Source organism: Eubalaena glacialis, chromosome 13 (assembly GCF_028564815.1).
Source record: "Eubalaena glacialis isolate mEubGla1 chromosome 13, mEubGla1.1.hap2.+ XY, whole genome shotgun sequence".
In the NCBI taxonomy this organism is placed as follows: domain Eukaryota; kingdom Metazoa; phylum Chordata; class Mammalia; order Artiodactyla; family Balaenidae; genus Eubalaena; species Eubalaena glacialis.
The window spans coordinates 28,625,695-28,648,879 of NC_083728.1; the positions used below are offsets into that span (position 1 = coordinate 28,625,695).

Sequence of the window (23,185 nt, forward strand, 5' to 3'; positions counted from 1 at the left end):
AGGAAGAGGAAGAAGAAGAAGAAGGATAGAGAAGAAGGGAAAAGTATTTTATTTTATTTTTATTGTTTAATTTAAATGTTTTTACTTTTTATTTTATTAAAAATTTTTAAAATTTTAATACAATTTTTAAAGGTTACACTCCATTTACAGTTATTACGAAATATTGGCTATATTCCCCATGTTGTACAACACATCCTGGTAGTTCATCTTACACCCAATAGCTCGTACCTCCCACTCTCCCACCCCTATTTTTAGCACCTCCCCCCCCCCCCCCAGGAAAAAGTCTTTAGCTGGTCTCCTGGGGCATAATCATAATGACTCTGGGCACCTAAGGCCTTTCCCAGCTGGGCTTGGCTGCTTCTTCAGTCTTGTTTCCTGACCCTTCCAACAGTGCTCCAGTCACCCCAGGTCATACCCTGTCCCCAAGACCCACTTGTCCCTACCTTTGAGCCTTTGCTTGTGCTGATTCCTCAGTCAAGAGTGCCCTTTCCTCATTGCAGCATTATTTATAGTAGCCAAGGTGTGGAAACAACCTAAGTGTCCATTGATGGATGAATAAATAAAGAAAGTGTGGTAAACATATGATGGAATATTATTCAGCCATAAAAAAAGAATGAAATCTTGCCACTTGCAATAACATGGATGGACTTCGAGGGCATTATGCTAAGTGAAATAAGTCAGACAGAGAGAGACACATACCATGTGATCTCACTCATAGGTGTAATCTAAAAAAACAAAAACCTAAAAAAGCTCATAGATACAGGGAACAGATTGGTGGTTGCCAGAGGCAAGAGGTTAAGGGGATGGGTGTGGGAGAAATGGGTGAAGGAGGTCAAAGGGTACAAATTTCCAGTTACGAAATAAATAAGTCATGGGGATGTAATGTACAGCATGGTGACTATAGTTAATAATACTGTATTGCATATTTGAAAGTTGCTAAGAGAGTAGACCTTATAAGTTCTCATCACAAGAAAAAATATTTTATAACTATGTTAAGGTGACAGGCATTAACTAGACTTATTGTGGTGATCATTTTGCAATGTATACACATATCAAATCATTATGCTGTATACCTGAAACTAATATAAGGTTATATGTCAAATATACCTCAATTTAAAAAAAATTAAGGATGATATCGACCACCTTTTTTAAAAAAATATTTATTTATTTATTTATTTGGCTGTTCCAGGTCTTCACTGCAGCACGTGGGATCTTCTTTTAGTTGTGGCATGCAGGATCTAGTTCCCTGACCAGGGATAGAACCCGGGCCCCCTGCGTTGGGAGCACGGAGTCTTAACCACTGGACCTACGAGGGAAGTCCCACCTCAATTTTTTTAAATGAAAAAGAAAAAGGGAATTACAAAGCAGAAAATAAAAAAAAAAGAATGCCCTTTCCCTCTTTCTTCATTTCAGGAACTCCTACACATCCATCAAATCCCACTAAAGGCTCTCTCCTAGGTGAAACTTTTTCCTGCCTTCCACTCCTTTGGGCTCCCACAGCCCATTGCACTTCTCTTTTCTGGTTTGGTTGGCTTACCTGCGGGTATCCCCTGATGGCCAGTGAGCCTCTGGAGGGCAGAAACTGGGTCTGGCTCATCTCTGTTAGTCCCCCTGCCGAACCCAGAGCTTGGCACGTGGTGGGCACTCCATAAGGGCAGAGATCATCCCATTTCACCTTTACAGCTTCAGTGGCTGGTTGAGAGGAGGTGCTTGATACATGTTGTAGGACAGATAAATTAATGAATGAATGCTTGATGGAAGGGTGAATAATGACATCAAGCTACTTTTCCAATAGCAGCAAAAGCTCAGTGCTGAGAAAACAATTCACAGCCCTCAATTCATAACCTAGAGTTCTGATTCCTAGGCCCTTCGTTCCTAGAGCTATAGAATGTTGTTGAAGAAGAGTCCCTGGCATCACTCCTCCCAGCTGGGTGACCTTGGGCAAATTGCTTCATTCTGTGCCTCGGTGTCCTCATCTGCCCAAAGGGGAAATAGTCACACCTTTCTCATGGGGTTGTTATGTGGATGAAATCTGACCGTGTGTACCAGGCACTTAGCACAGCACCTGGACACCACGTATGCCCACTAATTGTTAGTTCTGCCAAGTCTCTACTTGACTTTTTATTTTGAAACAATTTCAGGCTTACAGAAAGGTTGCAAAAATAGTACAAAGAATTCCTGTATGCCCTTCATCCAGATTCCTCAAATGTTAACATTTTACTACCCTTGCTTTATCATTCTGTCTCTGCATACACTTTTGTCTGAACTGCTGGGAGTAAATTGCAGACATGATGCCTCTTTACCTCTAAATGATTTTATGTGTATTTTCTAAAAATAAGGACATTCTCTTACAAAACCACAGTACAGATACAAAAATCAGGACATTAACATTGATACAATACTATTGTCTACATTTAGACCTATTGAAATGTTGCCAATTATTCCACTAATGTCCTTTAAAGCAAACAAACAAAAAACTTTTTTTTCTGATCCAGCGTCCAATCAAGGATACATATTCCGTTTAGTTTTTATGACCCTTTAGTCTCTATGTGGAACATCTCCTCAGTTTTTCTTTGACTTTTATGACCTTGACATCTTCTGAATGTGTATAGGCTACTTGTCTTGTAAATTGTCCCTCTATTTGGATTTTTTTTAATCTTTCCTTATGATTGGATTCATATTAAGGTCTTCAGGCAATAAGACCACAGAAGTGATGCTGTGTACTTCACAGAGCTCCTATCGGGCGCACATGATGTCAATTTGCCCCATTACTATCGATCTCCACTTTGATCACTCGGTTAGGGTGGGGTCTGCCAATTTTGCCCACTGTAGAGTTACTATTTTTCCCTTCATCATTAATAAATATCTGTGGGGAGGCACACTGAGACTCTGAAGATATTCTGCTTCTCTTCATACTTCCTACCCACATACATCCTGACAGGATGATATATTTTGCATTAAATGTAGTTCCTATTTGACCAAAGAAGACATGAACATGGACCAATAATTCAACAGTACAAAAGAGTGTAAGATGAGTCTCTCTCCTACCCCATCCCAGCCACCAGTTCCTCTCCCTTAGCTGTCCCTATTTCTGCTGTTTTTTCTGTCCTTCCAGAAGTGTTCTATGCACACTATGCACTAGGCAGGCTAATACACTCATGTACCTCTTTGAGAGCTAGATGCACACAGAATGTAGCTGAATACACACATTGCTCCGCATCTTGCTTTATTTCACTTAACATTTTGGAGACCATTTTATATTTGCACATAAAGAAAGATCTCTTGCTGATTTTAGAACCTTATTTCCACCTGAGATGCAATCCCTTCATGTTCACAAATAAGGAAACCGAGACCCAGAGTGGGGAAGGAACAGGTCCCCCAAATTAGAAGATGAAGCAAACCTGGAAAGCAGCCTGGGACCCCTCCACAAAAGAGTGGCCGGGTCTCCCCACTGGGGAGCCAGGCCTTCCAGAGGCTGCCCCAACGAGATGCCAGACCCAGGCTCACATCCCTGTTCTCCTTCTTAGCTCTCGTTAGGGACTACCCTGCAGCTTCCTGCTGGGCCGGGCCTTGGGAGCCCCATTGATCCTCTGACAGCCCAAGACAGATCGTCGGGGAGTGTGTATTCAGGTGCAGGCTGAGCACATGGAGGCCAGATGAGAACGGGGTGGGGGGGGTCAGGGGCCCACTTGGGTGGGGGAGAGGCCTGAGGAGGCGAGGAGAGAGGATCCCACAGACACCTGCCTCCTCTCTCCCTCCCGTTTTATCCTGCCCTCCTCGGGGCTGCTGCTCCCCCAGCCTCCTCTCACCAGGCAGGGCCGTCCAGGGGGACGGGGCAGGGCTCACCCACATCCTCTCCTCTCCCTCTGGCCTGGGTGTAGTGGAGAGAAGTTAGGATATGGAGTGAGCCCGGCTTGGTTTGATCGCAGCTCAGGCTCTCCTGTGAAAAGACAGCCTCAGTTTCCTCCAGGCAAGGAAGAGGGAACACGTTTTGCACGGCCCAGCAGGCAGTGCAGCAGGCTGGTTACCGTCTCCACAGCCGCCCCATCGGCCTCTTAGAACTCCCACTGCTCGTCCCTCTCTGGTTATGGAGACTCGCCTTCCCTCCCCAGAAGGAACATGGAACTGGGCCGGGCCTGCTGACCCAAGAGGCCTCCTGGCACAAGTCCCCTGGGGCCGCTGAGTCTTTGTGTTCGCAGCCATGGGCCAGTCTCTGCCCCTGAGGTTCAGGTGATGGGTGCTCACTCCCTGGTGAGGCGGGCCCTCAGCCCTGCCTCTTCTCCTTTCTCCTTCGCAGAAATCTGCCCCCCTGTGGCTACCAGAGGGCAGTGTGGACCCCAGAGTGGAGAAGGTCTATCTAGATGCCCCGTGACCCCCGAAAGCCCTTTAGTTGGCACGTGCATCCCAAGTGAGTACCTGAGCAGTGTGTGGTGTGCAAGGGGGTGGGGGGATCAGGGGGGACAGGCTGGAGGCGGAAGTGGACTGAGAGAGAGGGATGCCGGGAGAGGAGTGGGGCTCAGTGAGAGAAGAGGGGCTTCAGAGGAGATGTGAGTGCAGAGAGGAATGAGGATTCAGTGAAATACACAGGGACTTGGTGAGGGTGAGAGGGTCTCAGAGAGAGGCTGGGGGCACAGAGAGGAAGCTGGCGGAACAGAAGGAGACTCAGACGGGGAGTTGTAGACTGAGAGGGGAATGGGGCCTGGGGGCATGAAGGCTCAGGTAGGGGAACAAGGGACAAAGGGGAGAATCAATCTGGGGAGGGGTGGGTGCCCACCATCCACTGCAGCTCAGGGAGGAGGAGGCCGGGCCTGTGGAGGGCGGCACCAGAACAAAGCCCCGGGGAGCAGCCCGTCCTGAAGCGCGCCTTCCCAGCTGACAGACCCTGAGCTAATTATCTTTAATGAGCAGCTGGGCCCCCTTTCCTGGGATTTGCATTTGCAGTGGTAATCAGCACAGCAGCACCTCTGTGGATGGCAGCCAGGACTAGTCTTCCAGTGGGGGACGATTCCAGGAGCCGAGGTAAAGTCGCAGGAGGGGCTTCCCTGGCCTCGTGCAGGGCTGGGGAAGGTGTCATTTTGCCTCCCCTGCAGATTAGGGGATTTTGGAAGGCAATGTCCACTGGAGACAGGGGCTGGCATCAATTATCCATCTCAGCCATGGCCAGGGGTGCCGGTCTTGGGGAGGGTACCAGGGTTGTAGCCCTCACAAATCCTAGGATATTAGGCTTGGAGTCCCTTAGATAGTGCAGCTAGCCACCGTTGCAGAAATGAGGGAATGGACCAGAGAGGGGCAGTGTGTTGCTCAAGGTCACACAGTACAGCAGAAATGCTTGTGAGCCTGTCTGCGGCAGCCACTGTCCGAAGTGCGTTCCTGAATCCTCACTAGCAGCCCCATGAGTCGGTAAAAATAGTAGTCCTATTATTAACCCCATTTTACAGATGAGGACTGAGCAGTCACATAGCCTGGAGGCCTCACAGCTGGGATTTGAACCCAGTTATCCTGGCTGGTCCCTGCAAGGGTAGTAGGGCTCTCAGACCTGGGCTTCCCCTGGCCATGGGGGCTGACAGTGCCTCTCTCCCCCTCATTCCCCTCTCTGCAGGGATGCCAGTATGTTTTGTGCCCCTGGCAGGGTTGGGAGGTGAGACTTAAGTATAAATAAATAAACAGGGAGCAGATGGTGGGGGGGATGGGGGACAGGCAGGGGCAGGGCCAGGGCCTCCTACTTCTCCCTGGGAAAACATTACTGGGCCAGAGCAAATGGATTCCAGACTTAGGGCCTAAGAGCCCCCTCCTCAGCCCTGCTCTCTTGTCTGCTGGTCTGGGACCTGGCCCAGCCCTTGGGAGAAATGGTGGGCTGGGGCCCCGAATCCTAGGTTCTGCCCATCTCTCATTTCCTCTCTTCTTCCTGTGTGACCTTGAGAAAGTCATTTTACCTCTCTGTGCCTCCATTTCCCGATCTGTCAAATGAGTGGAAGGAGAATGAGTGGAAGGAGGTGGTCAAGTTGCTGCTCAAGGGCCACCTCCTCAGGGAAGCCTTCTTTGATTTCCTCGGGAAGACTTTGTTAGAGCAACAGCTTAGAGTATCAAGGAGAATATGGGTATTTGTGTCTTTCATCCCACAACAATCTATTCAACAGATATTTGCTCACAGTATACTATGTGCTGGCCACTATGCTACCCTCAAGGCTGAGAGTTTTTCTCCATAGCTCCAGCAGCTGGCCCAGAATAGCTACTAATAAACACCTGTTTTGTAAATGAATGAATGAGTGGGTGGATGAAAGTGGAGATGAGAAGCTGTGATGTTTCCCAAATATGGAAACTGCATCAGTGGGGTGATGGTGGGAGTGGACCAAAGATGATGTGGGTGAACAGCAACAAGGTATTAAATAACAAATTCACCATGAGAAAGTCATTCACTGTCTCCCAGATTTTCCAATAGGCCAAGGAGAAGTTCTCCAAGGATGCTGGTAACACCTTTCTAACACCTGTGGATCACTTGTGTGCTCTCATTCTCTCTTTCTCTCTGTCTCTCACCTGGAGATAGCTGGACCCAGAACTTCTACAGGCAATGGTATTCAGCTAGAATTTGAGAATATTGTTTTGTTTCCATTTTACTCATTTTGGTCACGTTTTATTTGTGGTAAGGGATTCTGATTTTTCATTTATGTTTGGATAGTGCTGGTGGGAATGCAAACTGGCCCTGGAGAAACTTTGGAGAAGTGCTGGCATTTTCTGATAACGTGATTGTCTGGGACCAGGCTGGTGCTGGGGGCCTGGTGTCACAAGGGAACTTGTGACAGTGATGGAAACGTTCTCTGTTTTGATTGAGGTGGTGGTTACATGGGTGTGTATATTTGTCAAAATGTGTTGCACTGTACACTTTAAATGGATGCATTTTATTGTGTGTAAATTATACCTCAATAAAGTTGATTTAAAAACACATATATTGAACATATTTAAATTTCAGTCGGCCTCCCAAGGCTGACTGAAGATGTTATGTACATAATATATATATTTAAGATATTAAGCACAGAAGCCCTGTGGGTGTGGCCAAGTCATGAAGGTTGTCCATCACACAGCACAGTTTGGGAAACATGGAGTCAGTGAATAAATGGATAGATAGAAGACAGAATAGTGAATGAATGGGTAAATGAGCAAGTGAATGAATATCTACCCCATTTATGGTAATGAGTCCATTCTCCACAGCCCCAACATATCACGTGGTCTTGATCAGGGGTTGTCCTTTCTCAGCTTGCCTAGCTCCTGTGATGGAGAGCTCACTACCTGATGACATAGCCCTTTCCAATGTCCGAACATTAGGACTATGTGAAAGACCTTTCCTCATATTAAGTTGGTCTTCCTGGTGACCCCCTGCCCTCTGTGGCTCCACAGACACATCTGCTCTCCTATCTGGGGACAACCCAAATGCCCCCTACCTCAGTCTGCTCTTCTCTTGGCTCTGCACCCCAGATGCTTAGCTGCTCTGGTTCCGCTTGCACAGAGCTTACATCATAGAAGGGCAGTAGGACAAAGAACATGTACACAGGCAAATAAACAAAATAATTACAAACTATGAAGGAAAAAAGCAAGGTGAGAATATTGGGGAAACTATGGGGGAGATGAGGGAGCAAGGGAAGGCCCTCTAAGGATTTGATATTTGAGCTGAGTCCTAAAGGATGTGAAGAAGCCAGAAGAACCAGAGGAAGGGCATTCCAGGCAGAGGCAAGAGCAAGTGCAAACGCCCTGAGGTCAGAAAGCAATTGGAAACTGTGAGGCAGCCAGCCTGGCTGGAGTGGGATGGGGGGGTGTGGGGGGGTGGGAAGGGCAGGTCATTCAGGGCATTGATGGTGAGGAGCCTGGAATTGTTTTCTAAATTCGATCCTCAAATACTTTTAAGCAAAGGGTGTTATAATATGACTTACATTTTAGTAGACAATAAATACATACAGAATTAAAAGTAACTGAAGACCCTTCCAGTTCCAGTAGTTCGGTACTTCCATAGTGATAATGATATGCCTTCAAAGGACAATGAGTGGCCTCCAGAATGGGTCTGACTAGGTTTGAATCTTGGTTCTGCCTCATCCTTGCTGTGTGACTGTGGGCAAGGGGCCTTATCCCTCTGAGCCTCAGCTTCCTCATCTGCAAAGTGGGGATAAAAGGTGTACCCACCTCATGTGGTTGTTGTGAGGATTAAATGCCTTTACATTTGGGAAGCATTTAAATAACATCGTAGGTGCTTTCATTTGTTAAATAAAACAAAAAAAGGTGAGGACACAGAGAGCAAGATGATTAATCCTTTTTCAATCTCTTCCTGTCCTGGAGAGAGTCCTGGATTGGTGGAGGTGGGGTGGGTCTCTCAAACAGTTGCTACTGAGAGCTAGAGGAAGAGAGAGAGGGAGAGAGAGAGAGGGAGGGAGATTGCACAGCCTCAGTCAGATATGGACAAAGTTAGTAACAGTGTTATATTTACACTGTTTACATTGACAGTCACATTTATTTATGTCACGTGCTACTGATTTTCCATTTAGTCCACCTATCTCAAGTTTCCTTAAAAAAATATTTGTTTGTTTAAGTAAAACAGAAGCAAATAGATTTAACAGTTCAAAAACAGTGGTCCCTGAAGGTGATACTAAGCACTCCTGTCCCAAGTGGCCCAAATTGTGAAGGAGGCTCTTGACAGAATTTTAAGAAACATTTTTCTAACTTCATCTCCTCTTTGTGCCCTTGAGGAACTGGAGGCCCTACTGTGTGTCCTGTGCTTGGCCGAGTCCCCGAGGACACCAGCAGCAGAGTGGGATTCACCCCGGGGACTGTGTCTACATTCTGGCCTGCAGTGAAGTTTCTGGAAAGGGCTGGTGGACTCTCAAATCTGGGGGTCACCAGAGTCCTCCCTCTCACTCTCATCCCTCAGATCCAGTTCCATCCGTTGGAAAATTCTGGGGCTCCATCTTCAAATTACATCCAGATTCTGATCACTTCTCTCCACCCTGATCCAATCCACCAACCATCACCTGGGGCCCTGGTGACAGAGCAGCCTCCGCTTCACCCCCTTCCCATCCCTGCTCCACTCAGCAGCCAGAGCCACCAGGTCCCTCCTCTGCTCCAAGCCTCACATGGCTCCCAGCCAAAGTCCCAGGCTGACGGTACCCACCTCTCCCACCTCATCAGCTGCCCAGCCCAGCCTTGTCCCATCCAGGCTGCCCCCACCACACTGGCTGCCTTGCTGTTTCTTGGATCCTCCAAGCAGGCTCCCACCTCAGGGCTTTTGCACGTGCTATTCCTCCTGCTTGAAACACGCTTCCCTCTGACATCCACAGGGCTTCTTTCCTCTCTGTTCAGGTCGATGCCCCCTCCTCAGAGAGGTCCAATACCTTAATGAAGTTGATATTTCCCATCTCATTCTTCTTCCCCTGCTTTTCCCTCACAGCCCTTATCACTATCGGATATTGAAGTTTACATTTTATATATATTTTGTGTGTTTTTCTTGCTCTTCTCCCCTGAGTGGACTTCAAGAGAATGAGAGTTTCCATCTGTTTAGTACTCTGATGTTCCCAGCACCTGGAGCAGTGTCTGGTGCCCAGTAGGTGCATGGGAGAATGAACGTCCAGGGAGTGTGTGAAGGGTGGGGGGCAGCCACTCCCAGCCCCCTCTGTGGCCCCTTGGTCCCCTCTCTGGGCATGGCATCCCTCTCTCCCTGCCCTCATCCCCTCAACCCTCAAGGGCAGCACAGGACAGCGAAGCTTCTCTCACAGGGGAAAGGTTTTCAGATGCAGGCAGACCCTCCTTCAACTCCTCCTCCCCCTACAAGCCCAATAGGAGCCAGCAGTTGCGGTGCCCTCCACAGAGAGTCCTCAAAAGATGGGGGGAATTGGGGCGGACACATGCTGGGTGCTCCTGGGCAAGCCAGGAACCTGCTCCCAGCCCTGTGTCCTCAACTGGAAGGAGGTAAGACCAATGAGCAATGAACAGCTCTTGGGGAGCCTATTTTACAGACAAGGAAACTGAGGCTCAAGAGGTGAATTTGTCTCCAGGACAACTGGAGCCAGGGTTCCCTTCTCTGTAAAAGGGGTATGATAACTCCTCCCTCCTAAGTTTGATGTGAGGATTAAACGAGTTCAATAAAGCCTTTAAGCCTTTAGTAGGGTCTGGCACACAGTAGGTGCTCAAGAAATGTTGGCTACTATTGCTGTCGTTCTGCGAGGTGAACGTGCTCACCAAGGTCCCATGGCCAGCAGGTGGCAAAGCCAAGATTCAAACGGAGGTCTGTCGAAAGTGACTCCCCCTCACAACCACAAAATAATAACAATAATAGTAATGGCAACAACAACAATAATAGTAACACCATCACCAGCATTTTCCACCCCATGCTGTAGCTCTAAGATTGTCAGGTGGCAGCACCTGCCCCGCGCCTACACCCGGGACCACTGGCGCCGGTGCCTCCTGCCCTCCCGCTCCCTCCCGGGGGACAGGTCGGCGGCCCGCACAATCTCCCGCTGGGGGCGCCCCCAGATCCCGCCGTCCGGGGAGCCCCCGCGGGGGAGGCGAGCCCGGCTCCGGGGCTCTGGAAGGAGCCGCGCGGCCTGGAAGACATTACACGGCTGTCGGCCGGGGGGCGTCGCGCGGAGTTCCGGAGGGGGTCCCGGCGGCAGCGCGCCGGGGGAGGGGACGGCCCCACCACAAAGCGCGCTTTGTTCTGCGCTCCCCCTGGGAGCTGGAACCAATGGATTGGCGGCAGCTGAGGTCATCTGTCAGGCAGCGCCGGGGGGTCAGGCCCGGGGAAGGGGCCGCCGGGGAGGGCGGGGCGGATGGGACGGCGGAGGGTCCGTGTGTGCGGCCGATTAACCCGGCTGCGCCCGCCAGGCCTCTGCGGCAGGTCGCTGCTACGCTTCGGGCCTCAGTTTACCCATCTGTCCAACAGGGAAGATAATTTCCTCCCTGTCCACCTGTCGGGACGACTGCATCCGGTATGGAAGTGATGATGACGGTATGATGATGATGGTGGTGGTGGTGGCCTTTCTGTAATGAGCACTCCCTGTGTTCCTGCTCGACAGAAGATCTGGAGTCGGGATGCGAACCCCAGAGGCTGCCTTGGGAACATGGGAGCAAATGTGGCTTGTCTGGGAGGCAGGGAGGGACGCCTTGCAGCCCCTATCCGGACCAGGGCAGTCAAGGCCTCTCCCTGGTTCCCAGCTTTGACCCTGGATGCCAGACTTGGCCTACCTTTTGCCAGGGCTGACAGGTGGAGCCGCCCAGACCTAGCCCAGGGAGCCTCTGGAGCTCATCCTTGGGGGCCCCCTGGTCGAGGGTAGAGCAAGGCTGCACGCCCCCACCCTCTCCAAGACAGGTGTTTTTTCTGACTGGAGACAGATCAGGGTCTGACCACTTTACCCTCATAAAACTAGATCCCATTTATTAATTCATTCACACCCCCATCTGTGTGTGCCTCAGCATTCCTGTGCATGCAATGAGACAATTAGGATTCTAACCATTTGATACAGGGACCCCTGGGGGATGAGGCCATCGAATCCCCAGAAATTGCCCGAAAGATTTGTGTGTGTGTGTCTTTCTGGAGAAAGGGCTCACGGATTTCTTTCAGATTCTCAACTGTGTTCATGACCCAAAACAGGTTAAGAAGCACCGGCTGGAGTGCAGGGATGGAAAGCTGCCCCACAAACTCTGGGAAAGGCACTTGGAGCAGCCAATCTGGAGAGCAATTTGCCAGCACCTATGCACCGGCTAGGCGGTCCCACTCCTACGTACACAGTTGAGTGAGCACAGAGTTGATGGCAGAAGGTGTTCACAGCAGCAAATAACAGTAACCCCCTAAATGGCCATTAACAGGAGAATGACTGATACTTGGTTATATACAGACCCTGGCATGCCATGCAGCAATTCAAAGAATGAGCTAGACCTATGTGGAATTTATTCATTTAACATAGTTATTGAATAACTGCTATGTGTCAGGTGGTTCTTGGCACTGGGCCTACAGTCATAGGACAGATCAAGTCCTGCCTCAAGAACTTACGTTCTAGTGGACGAGACAGTCATAAACAGAAACAGAAGATAATTTCAGGGAGTGCGATAAATGCCATGAAAAAAATAAAACAGTGCAGTGATAAAATGATGGGGTAGGGGGCTGTTTTAGACAGTATGGTCAGGAAGGCCCCTCTGAGGAAGTGACCAGAATGAGGAAGCGACCAGAATGCTCTGGGAGAAGAGCAAAGGCACTAATGAGGTGGATGGCTAAGGCGCATCGCCAGGGAAGAAATGTGATCTGCAAAAGAAAGTAAAAAAAGAAAACATTCCTTACTTATACGCACACACACATAACTAATAAGTTAGAAAAAGGTCTGGAAGGGTATATGCCAAATTCATGAAGATAATTGCCAAGAGTAGGGAGGCACTAGGACTCATGGTGCATTTTTTTTTTTTTTTTTTTTTTTACTGCAGCACTTTTATTTCCTCACAATGACGCATTGCTGGGGCCTAATGTTCTCACATGACAGTAGAAAAACAAAATCTGTTGTCATCTCTTAGAGAATTGAGAATTGCATACAAAAACCTTACATAAATTAAAAGAATGAATAAATTTACAGGTGTGAATGTACAGGGCTTACAGGGCTTCTGCTTGCTTCTCATATTTTATTTTGTTAATAATTATTTAGCATTTTGCTATCTTAATGTTTAAAAGGTGAATATATGCACATATAACTTGTGAAAATGGAACATTAAAAAAGCCTACCATGGTGAAAGGGTTGGTCCCAGGGCAGTAAGGGAAATAAGGGGTCCCTACACACTGCCTTTCACTGGACCCAAGTTCCCTGGGGCAGTAGTTTGTTTTGGGAGGGGACACGCTTTTGGATCAGGGGGACCCCAGAAGAGGCATGTAGCTCAGCCTGGAGGATCTGGAAGCTTCTTGGAGGAGGTGCCACCTTTGCTGAGCTTGAGACAATTTGGCACAGCACACCCCGTGTAGAGACCCTAGTCTCCTAAGACAGGCCTGGAGAGGCCATGATGTGTACAAGGCCACAGAGCAAGATTGGACAGGTAAGTAAATCTGAAACTCCAAACTCCCAGCCAGGTCTCCTTCTCCTACCTGAACCCTTGGCTCCTCTGGGCCGCTGATGGGCATACCTCACAGCCAGACACCCTCCATCCATCCCCTTCCCACAGCAGTTGCTCTGCCGGCTGGAGGCCCAGCCTAGCTCGGGCAGGCCAGAAAGCAGCGCCACCTGCTGGCCTAAGTGGGAAGTGCAGCGCGCAGCCTCCACGGAGAGCAACCAGCAGGTTTCACCCTTCAAAACCCAGCTCCTCTTCCTTAAGAACGACAATCCCTCCCGCTCCAAGTCTGTTCTGCAGCCTCCTCCCAGTGCCTAGCAGTATGCCTAGCACTGCCTGCTTGGGCCTTATCTGTATGAAGGGAAAGTCCTTTCAAGGAGGGGTAACCACTGTGCTACTCTACCTCAGTGGGTGCAGGTGTCTTACATGAAACAGTGGCACCTGACAGCGGCTTACAAAGCATGCCCTCAGCTTCCTCACCCTCACTACAAACCTCAGGGGTAAAGTCCATTAGACAGCTTGGAAAAAGCGCCAGGGAAGGGCCTGTCCAATTTCATATGGAATTGGTGCACAAGCTGGTTCCAGAACATGGATCTCCTGGGACCCAGCTCTTTCTTCTCCATTGGAGGTGAAGGGGCTGTCACCATATCTGAAAATAATTGATGCCATCTAGATCAGTGGTTCTCACCTTGTGGTCCCTGAACAGCAGCATCAGCATCACCTGGGAATTTGGCAGGAAAGCAAATTCTCAGGCCCCACTCCAGACCTTCTGAAACAGCAACTCTGGGGGTGTGGTCCAGCCATCTGTGCTTAGCAAACCCGTTTGAGAACCTGAACCATTGGTCTAAAGCAATTATGCCTCCCTTTTTATTAAATAAACTTTTATTTGGGAATGATTTTCAATTTACAGAAAAGTTGCAAATATAGTACAGAGAGTTCCCATATACTCTGCACCCAGACTACCCCAATGTCAACATTCGTAAAATTATCTAAAATCCAGACCTCATTCAGATTTCCAGTTTTTCCATTAAGGTCCTTTTGTTGTTGTTTTTCCAAGATCCAATCCAGGATATCACACTGCATTTATGACTACATACCTTTTAAATTCCATTGGTCACCTCAGTCATCTTTCCCTGGGACAGAGAATGGGTGGGAAAGCTGTTGTCTTCATTACTGATCAGGAGAAACTGAAGCTTGAAAACAGCAAGTGACCTAGTTCCCTTAGCAGGGCAGTGAGAGCAAGGCCCGCCTCACTCTGCACCCTTCCTCTATCTCTTCCCTTCCCCCCAGGACTCTAGGATTTCATTAGTCCCTTTGGAACGTCCCACCTGGCCTACCCATTCCCCCTAACCCACCAGTACAGATGATGAGAGATGCCCCTCCTAGAGTGGGCCCAGCCCTGGGAGAGACCACCCACTGCCCCATCACTTCCTTCCCTCTGCAGGGCCAGGACAGTGTCTAGTGTCTTAGTGACCTCAGCCTGAACAGAGCAAGGCTCTGTACAAGACAGAGAAGAACAGTGAGAAAGAAACACTGTTATTTGCTTATCCAAAGTCATCTGTGATAGGTGGAAAAAAATGCCACAAATCCTGTGTAGTTTCTCTAAGAGGTTTAGTCTGTTTCCCCAGCCCTTGAATCTAAGCCAAACTTTTGATTTGCTCTGACCAGAAGGACTTAGCAGAAGTGACGTTGTACCAATTCTGACCTAAAACTCAAAAAAGCCTTGGAGCTTCTCCTCTCTCTCCCCCTTCCGCTTCCCCTCCCTCTCCACACTCACCTCCCTCCCTCTCCCTCTCTCTTTGAGCCCTGAGGATATCATGAAAATAAGCCTGAACTAACCTGCTGGAGAGGACACATGGAGGAGAACCAAGTCACCCAGCCAATAGCCTACCTACTGCCAGACAAGTGAGTCAGGCTATCCGAGACCATCCAGCCCCTTCTAGGGTGACAGCTGATTGCATACAACCCCATGAGTGACCCTAAGCAAGATCAGCAGAACTGCCCAGCTGAGCCCAGCCCAAATTGCCAAACCAAAGAATTTTGGGCAAATAAACAACTTGTTTTTAGCTGCCAAGTTCTGGAATGGTTTGTTGCACAGCAACGGCTAACTGATACACAATTCCTCACTTCTCTCTTGGTAATGGGATTCCAATATTACTTAGGAGGCAGTGTGCCAGTTCTAGGAGATGTGATATGATTGATTTACTAAACTGTGACAACTGTGTTCCTGCCGTCTTAGCTTTCTTTGCAGCTAGGGGTGGCAACTGTACCTGGTTTGGGCCAAGGAGACCTAAGTAGAAATACACAGGGGAAGAGAGCAGGAAACAGACCTCTGAAAAAGGCCTGAATTTATGATAGAAGTTGACAGGTCCAGCTGGCTGGGCCCTTCCTCCTCCCCAACTCCGTTCTTCCTTGAACACAGTCATGATTGCTGGAGGTACAGCAGCCATCTTGTGACCATGAAGTGACATGCAATGTGGGAAAGGCCGAAAGGATCACAGAGACGTGTGCCATAACCTTGCTGAGTTGTTAAACGAATACCATTAGCCGACTGTCTCCAGAATTCATGCTATGTGGAAAAACAAACTTCTCTTTGTTTAAGCCACTGGAACCTAGGCTTTCCTTTACTTGCAGATGAATGTATTCACATGATATGATATATAGAGACAGAAATGCAAAAGGATCCTTGTTCTTGGGAATCTGGAGCCAGCAGCATGTGGCTCTCCAAACCCATCTCCTTTCTCATTTCACCCTCTCAATAATCCCTCAAGAGCAAACACACGACCCATTTTCCCTGAGGTGGGAAGTGGGGCTCCCACACTGTTCAGTCATGAGTCCAAGGTCTTACAGCTAAGAAAGAGGGTGCTTCAAGTTAGACCTGCCCCCCCAGGCACAAAGAGAATGCACCCCTGCTACACCTTTGCATGGCTCAGCCCACTGGAGGCCAGGTGTGTCTTCTGGGTTCGTGGCAGTGGTGGTAGGTGCCAAGGAGGCTGTTACTGCAAGTCCGGCGTGGAAGCGCCCAGGTACACCCTTAGGTCCGAGAGGGTGGACTGGACAAGCTTGGCAGGGATGGTCTCTCGCTGCAGCTGCTGGTAGGCCGCATAGCGGTGGCAGCCCCCAAAGGAGTAGAAGTAGTCACCACCCTGAGCCCCTTTGATCCAGAGGACGTCGATGGGGGGCACGCTGTCTGGATCCTCCTGGAGAGAAGAGGGCTCAAGGTGAATGAGCGTGGCACAGTGCTGGACAGTTTGCAAAGCAGACTTTATTAACCTGGGCTGAGCTCCTCCAGGTGCTCACACTGGCTCATGCTGGCTTATGAGAGGCAACTGTTACACAGAGGCAACTGTGAGTTGGTTGACATCACCTTGGTAGCATGAAAATCAGCCACGGTGAGAGTATTTACACCAGGGAAATGGGCAGATGCTACAAATCAGGGCTCCCCCACCCAGGTTGTTAACCATTTATCAGACCACATGTATATTATCTGTCACTGTTTTAGACTCTGGGAATAAGGTACAGACACAGCCCCTGCCTTCATGGGACTTTGCTCTAGTGGGGCAGATGGAATGGAGAAGTGAATGTTAGAGTGATAAATGCTATGAAGACAATGACGCAGGTTGACATGACAGGGATGGGGGTCCACAAGGCCTCTCAGAGGTGACAGTGGAGCAGAGACCTGAACGCAGAGAATTCCCCTGGGGAAGATAGAGAGGTGGAATCATTTAAAGAAAGAGCCTGACTGCCAGGTTCAAATCTCAGGTCTGACACTTAATTGCTCTGTGACCTTTGGCAATTCTTATTTGTGCCTCAGTTGCCCCATCTATCAAACGGGGATGAAGATGACACACCCACCTCATAGAACTGTTGGGTTTAGTGAGTTAATAGACATAAACTGCTTCAAACAACACTTGGCACATGGAACGTGCTCAATAATACACACTGTGTATTACCCGTGGGAAGGGCATTCCAGGCAGAGCGAACAGCAAATGCAAAAGGTCTAAGGCCAGAACAAGCTCACTGTATTGCAGGCATGGCAAGGAGGCCAGTGTGATCAGAGTGGACTCGGGGGATTGAGAAGTAGAAGAGGTCAGAAAGGTAGCAGGGGGTAGGCCCTGGAGCGTTTTATTTATCTTATTTTTTTCTTCTAGTTTTATTGAGATATAATCGACATACAGCACTGTACAAGCTTCAGGTGTACAACATAATGATGTGACTTACGTACATCATGAAGTGATGACTACAGTAAGTTTAGTGAACACCTGTCATCTCATATAGATACAAAATTAAAGAAATGGAAAAAAAATGTTTTCCTTGTGATGAAAACGCTTAGGATTTTACTCTCTCAACAACTTTCATATATAATGTACAGCGGTGTTCATTATGTTTATCATGTTGTACATTACATCCCTAATACTTATTTATCTTATAACAGAAGTTAGTACCTTTTGACCACCTTCATACACTTCTCCCTCTCCTTACCCTTCTCCCCCCAGTCAATCACAAAGCTGGTCTCTTTTCCTAAGAGTTTGTTTGTTTATTTGTTTTTGAAATATAATTGACCTACAATACTATGTTAGTTCCTGGTACACAACACAGTGATTGGATATTTCTATACATTTCAAAACGATCACCATGATTAAGTCTAGTTAATCCTCTGTCACTATACAAAGATACTACATAGTTATTGACTATATTCCCCACACTGTACATTTCATACCCATGACTCATTTACTTTATAACTGAAAGTTTATACCTCTTAGGCACTGGAGTGTTTTAAACAGGGGAGGGTGACATGATCTGAAGAACATTCTAAAAAGTTGTCCTGGGAAAGCAGGCTTGGTGAAGTGGACAAAGGCAAAAGCAGGGAAGACAGAGGCGAGGCCTCAGCAGGTATTCACCAGAAGTGGCTGTCCTGGGTGAGGGCATGGAGGGGTCAGGGAGAGGTAGACAGGTTTGGGACATGTTTAGGGGGAAGATCCCAGGGGAGGGGTGAATGTGAGGAGAAGAGAAAGAGGAGAATATAAGTTGACTTCCTGTTACGGGCCTGAGCATCTAGATGGAGAATGGGTGGTCCTCTACATAGGGAAAGCCTGGGGCAGGGAGGGATGGGGTAGGGGGGAGACCGAATCAAGTGTGAGCTGCTAGAAGACCTCCCACCACTGGCTCTCGGGTGGTCTCTTATTAGGCTGCTTTGATGGATTCATTATTCCATTTATCCTAGAAATGATTAGTAAGCAGTAAGACCCAGCAGTTATAAGCTGGGGCTCTTGAACCAGGCACACCTGAATTTGAATCTCAGCTCCTACACAGAGCAGTGGGGCAGGGGGTGGGGGGAGTGTGGGCGGGGGTGGTAAGCAAGTGGCCTTGACACTGGGCATTGTTCTTCATCTGCAAAATGGGAACAGACACCCTGCAGACTGCTGATGAAATCAGGGAGCTGATGCAAGTGAGGCGCGGAGCACAGCTTGCCCGGCAGTGGAGCAGCAAAGAGAGGCAGCTGTGCCAGGCAGGCCTTGTGCTGGGCACCAGGGGTGTGATGATGGGTGGGCAGAATAATGGCCCCCAAAGACATCCATGTCCTAATCCCTGGAGCCTGTGAATATGTTACTCACGTGGCATAGGAACTTTGCAGATGGAATTAAGTTAAGGATCTTGAGATGGGGAGATTATCCTGGGTTATCCAGACAGGCCAAATGTAATCACCAGAGACCTTAAACGTGGAAGAGAGAGGAACAAGAGGAGGTCTGATGTTGCTGGCTTTGAAGACGGAGGAGAGAGGTCATGAACCAAAAATGTGGGTGGCCTCTAGAAGCTGGGAAAGACAAGGAAATGGATTCTCCCCTAGAGCCTCCAGAAAAGAATGCAGCCCCGCTGATACCTTGATTTTAGCCTAGCGAGACCCATTTTGGACTTCTGAACTATAGAACTATAAAATAATAAAATCTGTCTTTGTTTTAAGCCACTAAGTTTCTGGTGTTCGTTACAGTAGCCATTGAAAGCTAATACATATGGTAACCAAAGAGAGGCCTGGTTTTTGCCTCACAGAGCATATCGTTCTGGCTTGGAAGACAGGTGTCTGAGGCCATTACAAGCCAGTAGGATCAGAGGTATGCTGGTGGGCACGCAGGTGGCTGGGGGCCCACAGGAGGCCCCTAACCCAGCAGGGGCTGTCAGGGAAGACACTGACACTGACAGAAAGAGCAAGGAGTTAGAAACATTAAAGAGATGAAAGAGTTTTACTGGCAGGGGAAAAGCTTGTGCAAAGGCCCAGGGTGAGAGAGTGCATCCCTGGCCAGATCCATCACAAACAGCCAGGCACCGTGTTAGTGTTATGGAAACAGTCAAGACAGGACAAAATCCCTGCTCCTGTGGAGTTCACAAGAGAGGCAGAGGAGAGACAATAAAACACAAACAAATGTGTAATATAACTCAGGTGGACATAAGTGCTTCAAGGAGAAATACCTCAGGTTAGGGGGAGAGCTATAGAGGCCTGGGCTGACGGGAGGCGGGCACCTGACCCAAACGAGGGAGCAAGCCCTGTGGCTACCTGGGAAGCAGTTCCAGGCAGTGGGAACAGCAGTGTAAACTCTAGGACTGAAAGACAATCGGGCTAGCAGTAGAGGTGTTTGGTAGGTCACACATGGCCACCTTCCAAGGGTCTGGGGGAGGGGGACAAGATGCCATGCAGGCCTAACCTGACACACATGTCCCCTCCTTCCCCCAAATTTTCTGCCAGGATCACCCCAGCCTTCTTGAGCACCCTCTCTGTGATGCAGCTGACTCCGTCCTCCCCCATTTCCAGTTCAAACAAGGCCCTCCCAGCAGACAGGACACCCCCAATCCCACTGCCACTGCCTGAAGTGACCACATAGGTTATCTCAGGACAAGGTGGTGGCCATGCATCTGGGCACTGGGGACAGGCTGTGCCACTTTCTAAAGTGCCTGACCTTGGACAAGTTGCTTGAGTCCTCTTGTGTCTCATTTCCTCGTCTGTAAGAGGAACAGTAGTGGTATCTACCTCATAGGGTTGGCATGAAGAAGCTCAGGCACTTAAAACAGCTCCTGGCCACTTCAAGTACTATATAGGAGTCAGGATCGTTATTTTAATCATCTCCTCCAATATCGAGGCCCAGAGAGGCCCAGCCACTTGCTCAAGGTCACACAGCAAATGCCGTGCTCCGGCTGAGACTGAACCAGTCCCGTCTCGCGTCCAGCGCGACCTCCCTCCTTCGAAGCCCTCCTAGCGGCCGGCTTCCCCGGGGCCTCACCCGAATCGTGTCCACGAGGCTCTGCACCTTGGCTGGGTCCAGCACAGACGGCAGCGGCCGGATGAGCACGCTGAGAGGCACGTTGTGCACCGCGGTGATACAGCCCGAGTGGATGCTGCCGCCCTGCGCGCCGCCGCTCTGCCCAGCTCCCTCGGGCGCCCCCCGGCCAGCTCCGGCTCTGCCCAGAGCTCCTCCCGCGCGGAGACCCATCGCGCAGCCGCCGCCGCCTGCGCGGTCTGGGGACGCGCCGCCTCCTCTCAGGTCTTTAACACCGGTCGGGCCGTACCATTCCGCGCGGGCGGCGGGGGACGCAGCCGCACAGAGCCTCTCTCCCCTGGCCCCACAGTGGTCTGGCCCACCCCCGAGCGCCCCTGCGGGACCTTCGTTCGGTTCTCCCGGCGTTGCGGGACGCGTGCGGAGCTCCGGCTCTCCGCTGGGGGGCGCTTCGCCGCCTCCCCTCTGCCGCGCGGCGTCCCGGGAGTGGAAGCGCCCGGGGAGGCTGACTCAGGGTGAGTCTGCAGGTCGTGGGGCGGGAGGGGCGCGGGTGGCGCACAGTTCGGGGTTGACTCAGGGTCATGGGTGGGGGGGGCGGGGACACGGGTTGGAGGGGGCTGGACCTGCCCAGCGAGGGTGAGTCGGCAAAACCTGGCTCTTGGCTGCCCAGCCTTTGGATCCCTAGTGGTAATAGTCGTGGAGGTGATAATAATACCAATGACATTCGAAATACTACGAATCTGCTGAATCTGGTGCTGTGTCAGGCACTGTTCTAAACACTTTGCATGTACATTAACTTATTTAAACCTCAAAACAACCCTTCAAGCTAGGTATGATTATTATTCCCATTTTACAGATGAGGAAACTGAGGCACAGCGAGGTTTTTTTTTTTTTTTTTTTTTTTTTTTTTTTTTTTTTTTAAGTGATTTGCCCAAGGTCATGGAGCTAGTAAGTGGCTGAACCAGGGTTCAAATCCAGGCAGTCAGGCTCCAGAGTGCTCTCTCTCTCTCTACCCACCGCTGGTTGCCTCAGTTCAGCAAAAGTAACTGTAACAAGGACCCTTTTGGAATCATGTTGACAGTGTGTGGGCACTGCCCTGGAGTTCCACAATAATAGTCTCGTTGCATCCTCACAGCGCCACTAGGAAGTAGGTGTGATTGTTGAAGCACTTGTCCAAGATAGGGCCGCTGAAAATGAAAGTCAGATTATCTGAGCTCAGAGTCCCAGGCCACTAAACACCTGCTTACAGATGAGGACACCAAAGCTGCAAGGGGTGGTGGTGATGACTTAGGTCCAAACATGCTGGCTACCACCCCCACTCTTCTGTTTAAAACTCTCCATCCCCTTGAGCCCAGGTGCAGCACCCAGTGTCCTCTGGAGCCAGAGGGAGGTAGGCTCCTGGTTTAAATCTCAGGTGTTTATCAGCATCTATGGCAACATTACGGCTTTGGCACAGATTGACCTGGGTTCAGATCCCATCTGGCCACTCACTAGCTGTGTGGTCTCAGGCAAGTTCCTTAACCTCTCTGAGCATCAGCCTTCTGTAAAATGGTTGTGAGGAGATTGTGAGGACACTCAGAGATAATGGCTGATAGAGGGCAGGGTTGGGGGTAAATCAGTGCTTACATAGTGGTAATCAAGGAAGGTGACTGGGGTACTTCCCTGGCCTTCCAGTGGTTAAGACTCTGCAGTTCCAATGCAAGGGGCGTGGGTTCGATCCCTGGTCAGGGAACTAAGATCCTACATGCTGCGCGGTGAGGCCAAAAAAAAAAAGGAAGATGACTGGTTTCATTACAGACACCCAGAGTGCTGAAGAAGAGGCCGTGTTGACTGAGAGCACCAGGAAAGGTTCCCTGGAGGGGTGGTATTCACACTGGAAAATGGCTTGGTCCTGGAGAGTGAGAGGGAAGAAGCAGGTGATGGTTTAGGGTAGGATCTGGAATCACTTGAATGGCATGGATTTAAATCCTGGCTGCATCACCAACTAGCTGTGTGACGTGTGTGTGTGTGTGTGTGTGTGTGTGTGTGTTTTTGTGTGTGTGTGTGTGGTGGGGTACTCAACTTCTTTGTGCCTCGGTTTCTTCTCTCAATTGCCAGGGAGAGTAAATGAGAATAACACATAAAGTGTTTAGAAAGATACCTGGCATATAAAAGGTAGCTGAATAAAAGGTAGATAGGAGGGATATTCCAGCTAAACAGCTTGAGCAAAAGCGGGGAGGTGGCACAGCCCCAGACCTGGCTGAAGACAGGCAAGTCTGGTTTGGTGGTTCTTCTCACCCTGGTTGTCACATGCATGGGGAATGCATACTCGCCTTCTCAGCTGGAGAAAAACCAGAGAAGTTATCCCTGGGGGCGGGCTGGGTGGCTGTTGTACCGGCCAGTTGCGGACACTTTCTGAAGCCTCTGCAAAATGGGGTAATGCTGCCCATCACTCAAAGTTGTTGAGTGTGATTTGGGAAGAAGCACATAATAAGTGCTCTGTGAATTGTGCAATACCCCATTTTGCTGTTGAAGATCATTCATGTTGGGTTTTTAATCTCTTGCAAACCTTGGAATGCTGAGGCCATTATGAATTTGGCTTGAACCTTTCTCTTTCTGCAGTTCCACAATATAACCCCTCTGAGCATCTAAACCATACTTTGTTTCAGGATGTAGAGCTAAGACCCACACCTCAGTCCCAGAATTACTGAGAATTAGAGAATTTCAAGAGGGAAATTGTCCCTCTTAGAACCACTTCCTAATTTCAGAAAGTAAGAAGAGGCAGGGGGAACAGCTTCTGGGATGGAAAAATGGAGATTTGTCCTGAATCTCTCATCATGGTATGCCCAGTGAGACCCCCACTCCTGGCAACAAATTCTGTA

General features: G+C 49.4%; 1 protein-coding gene across 1 annotated transcript; it reads right to left on the reverse strand.

Moving 5' to 3' along the window:
- Window positions 1-13,923: 13,923 nt before the first annotated feature.
- SRXN1 (sulfiredoxin 1) lies at window positions 13,924-20,565 on the reverse strand. Its single transcript, XM_061208153.1, has 2 exons — window positions 20,331-20,565; window positions 13,924-16,259 (listed from the first exon to the last, which is right to left on the reverse strand). Exons 1-2 carry the CDS (start codon window positions 20,538-20,540, stop codon window positions 16,056-16,058), a joined length of 414 nt encoding a protein of 137 aa, XP_061064136.1. The 5' UTR covers window positions 20,541-20,565; the 3' UTR covers window positions 13,924-16,055.
- Window positions 20,566-23,185: the final 2,620 nt, after the last annotated feature.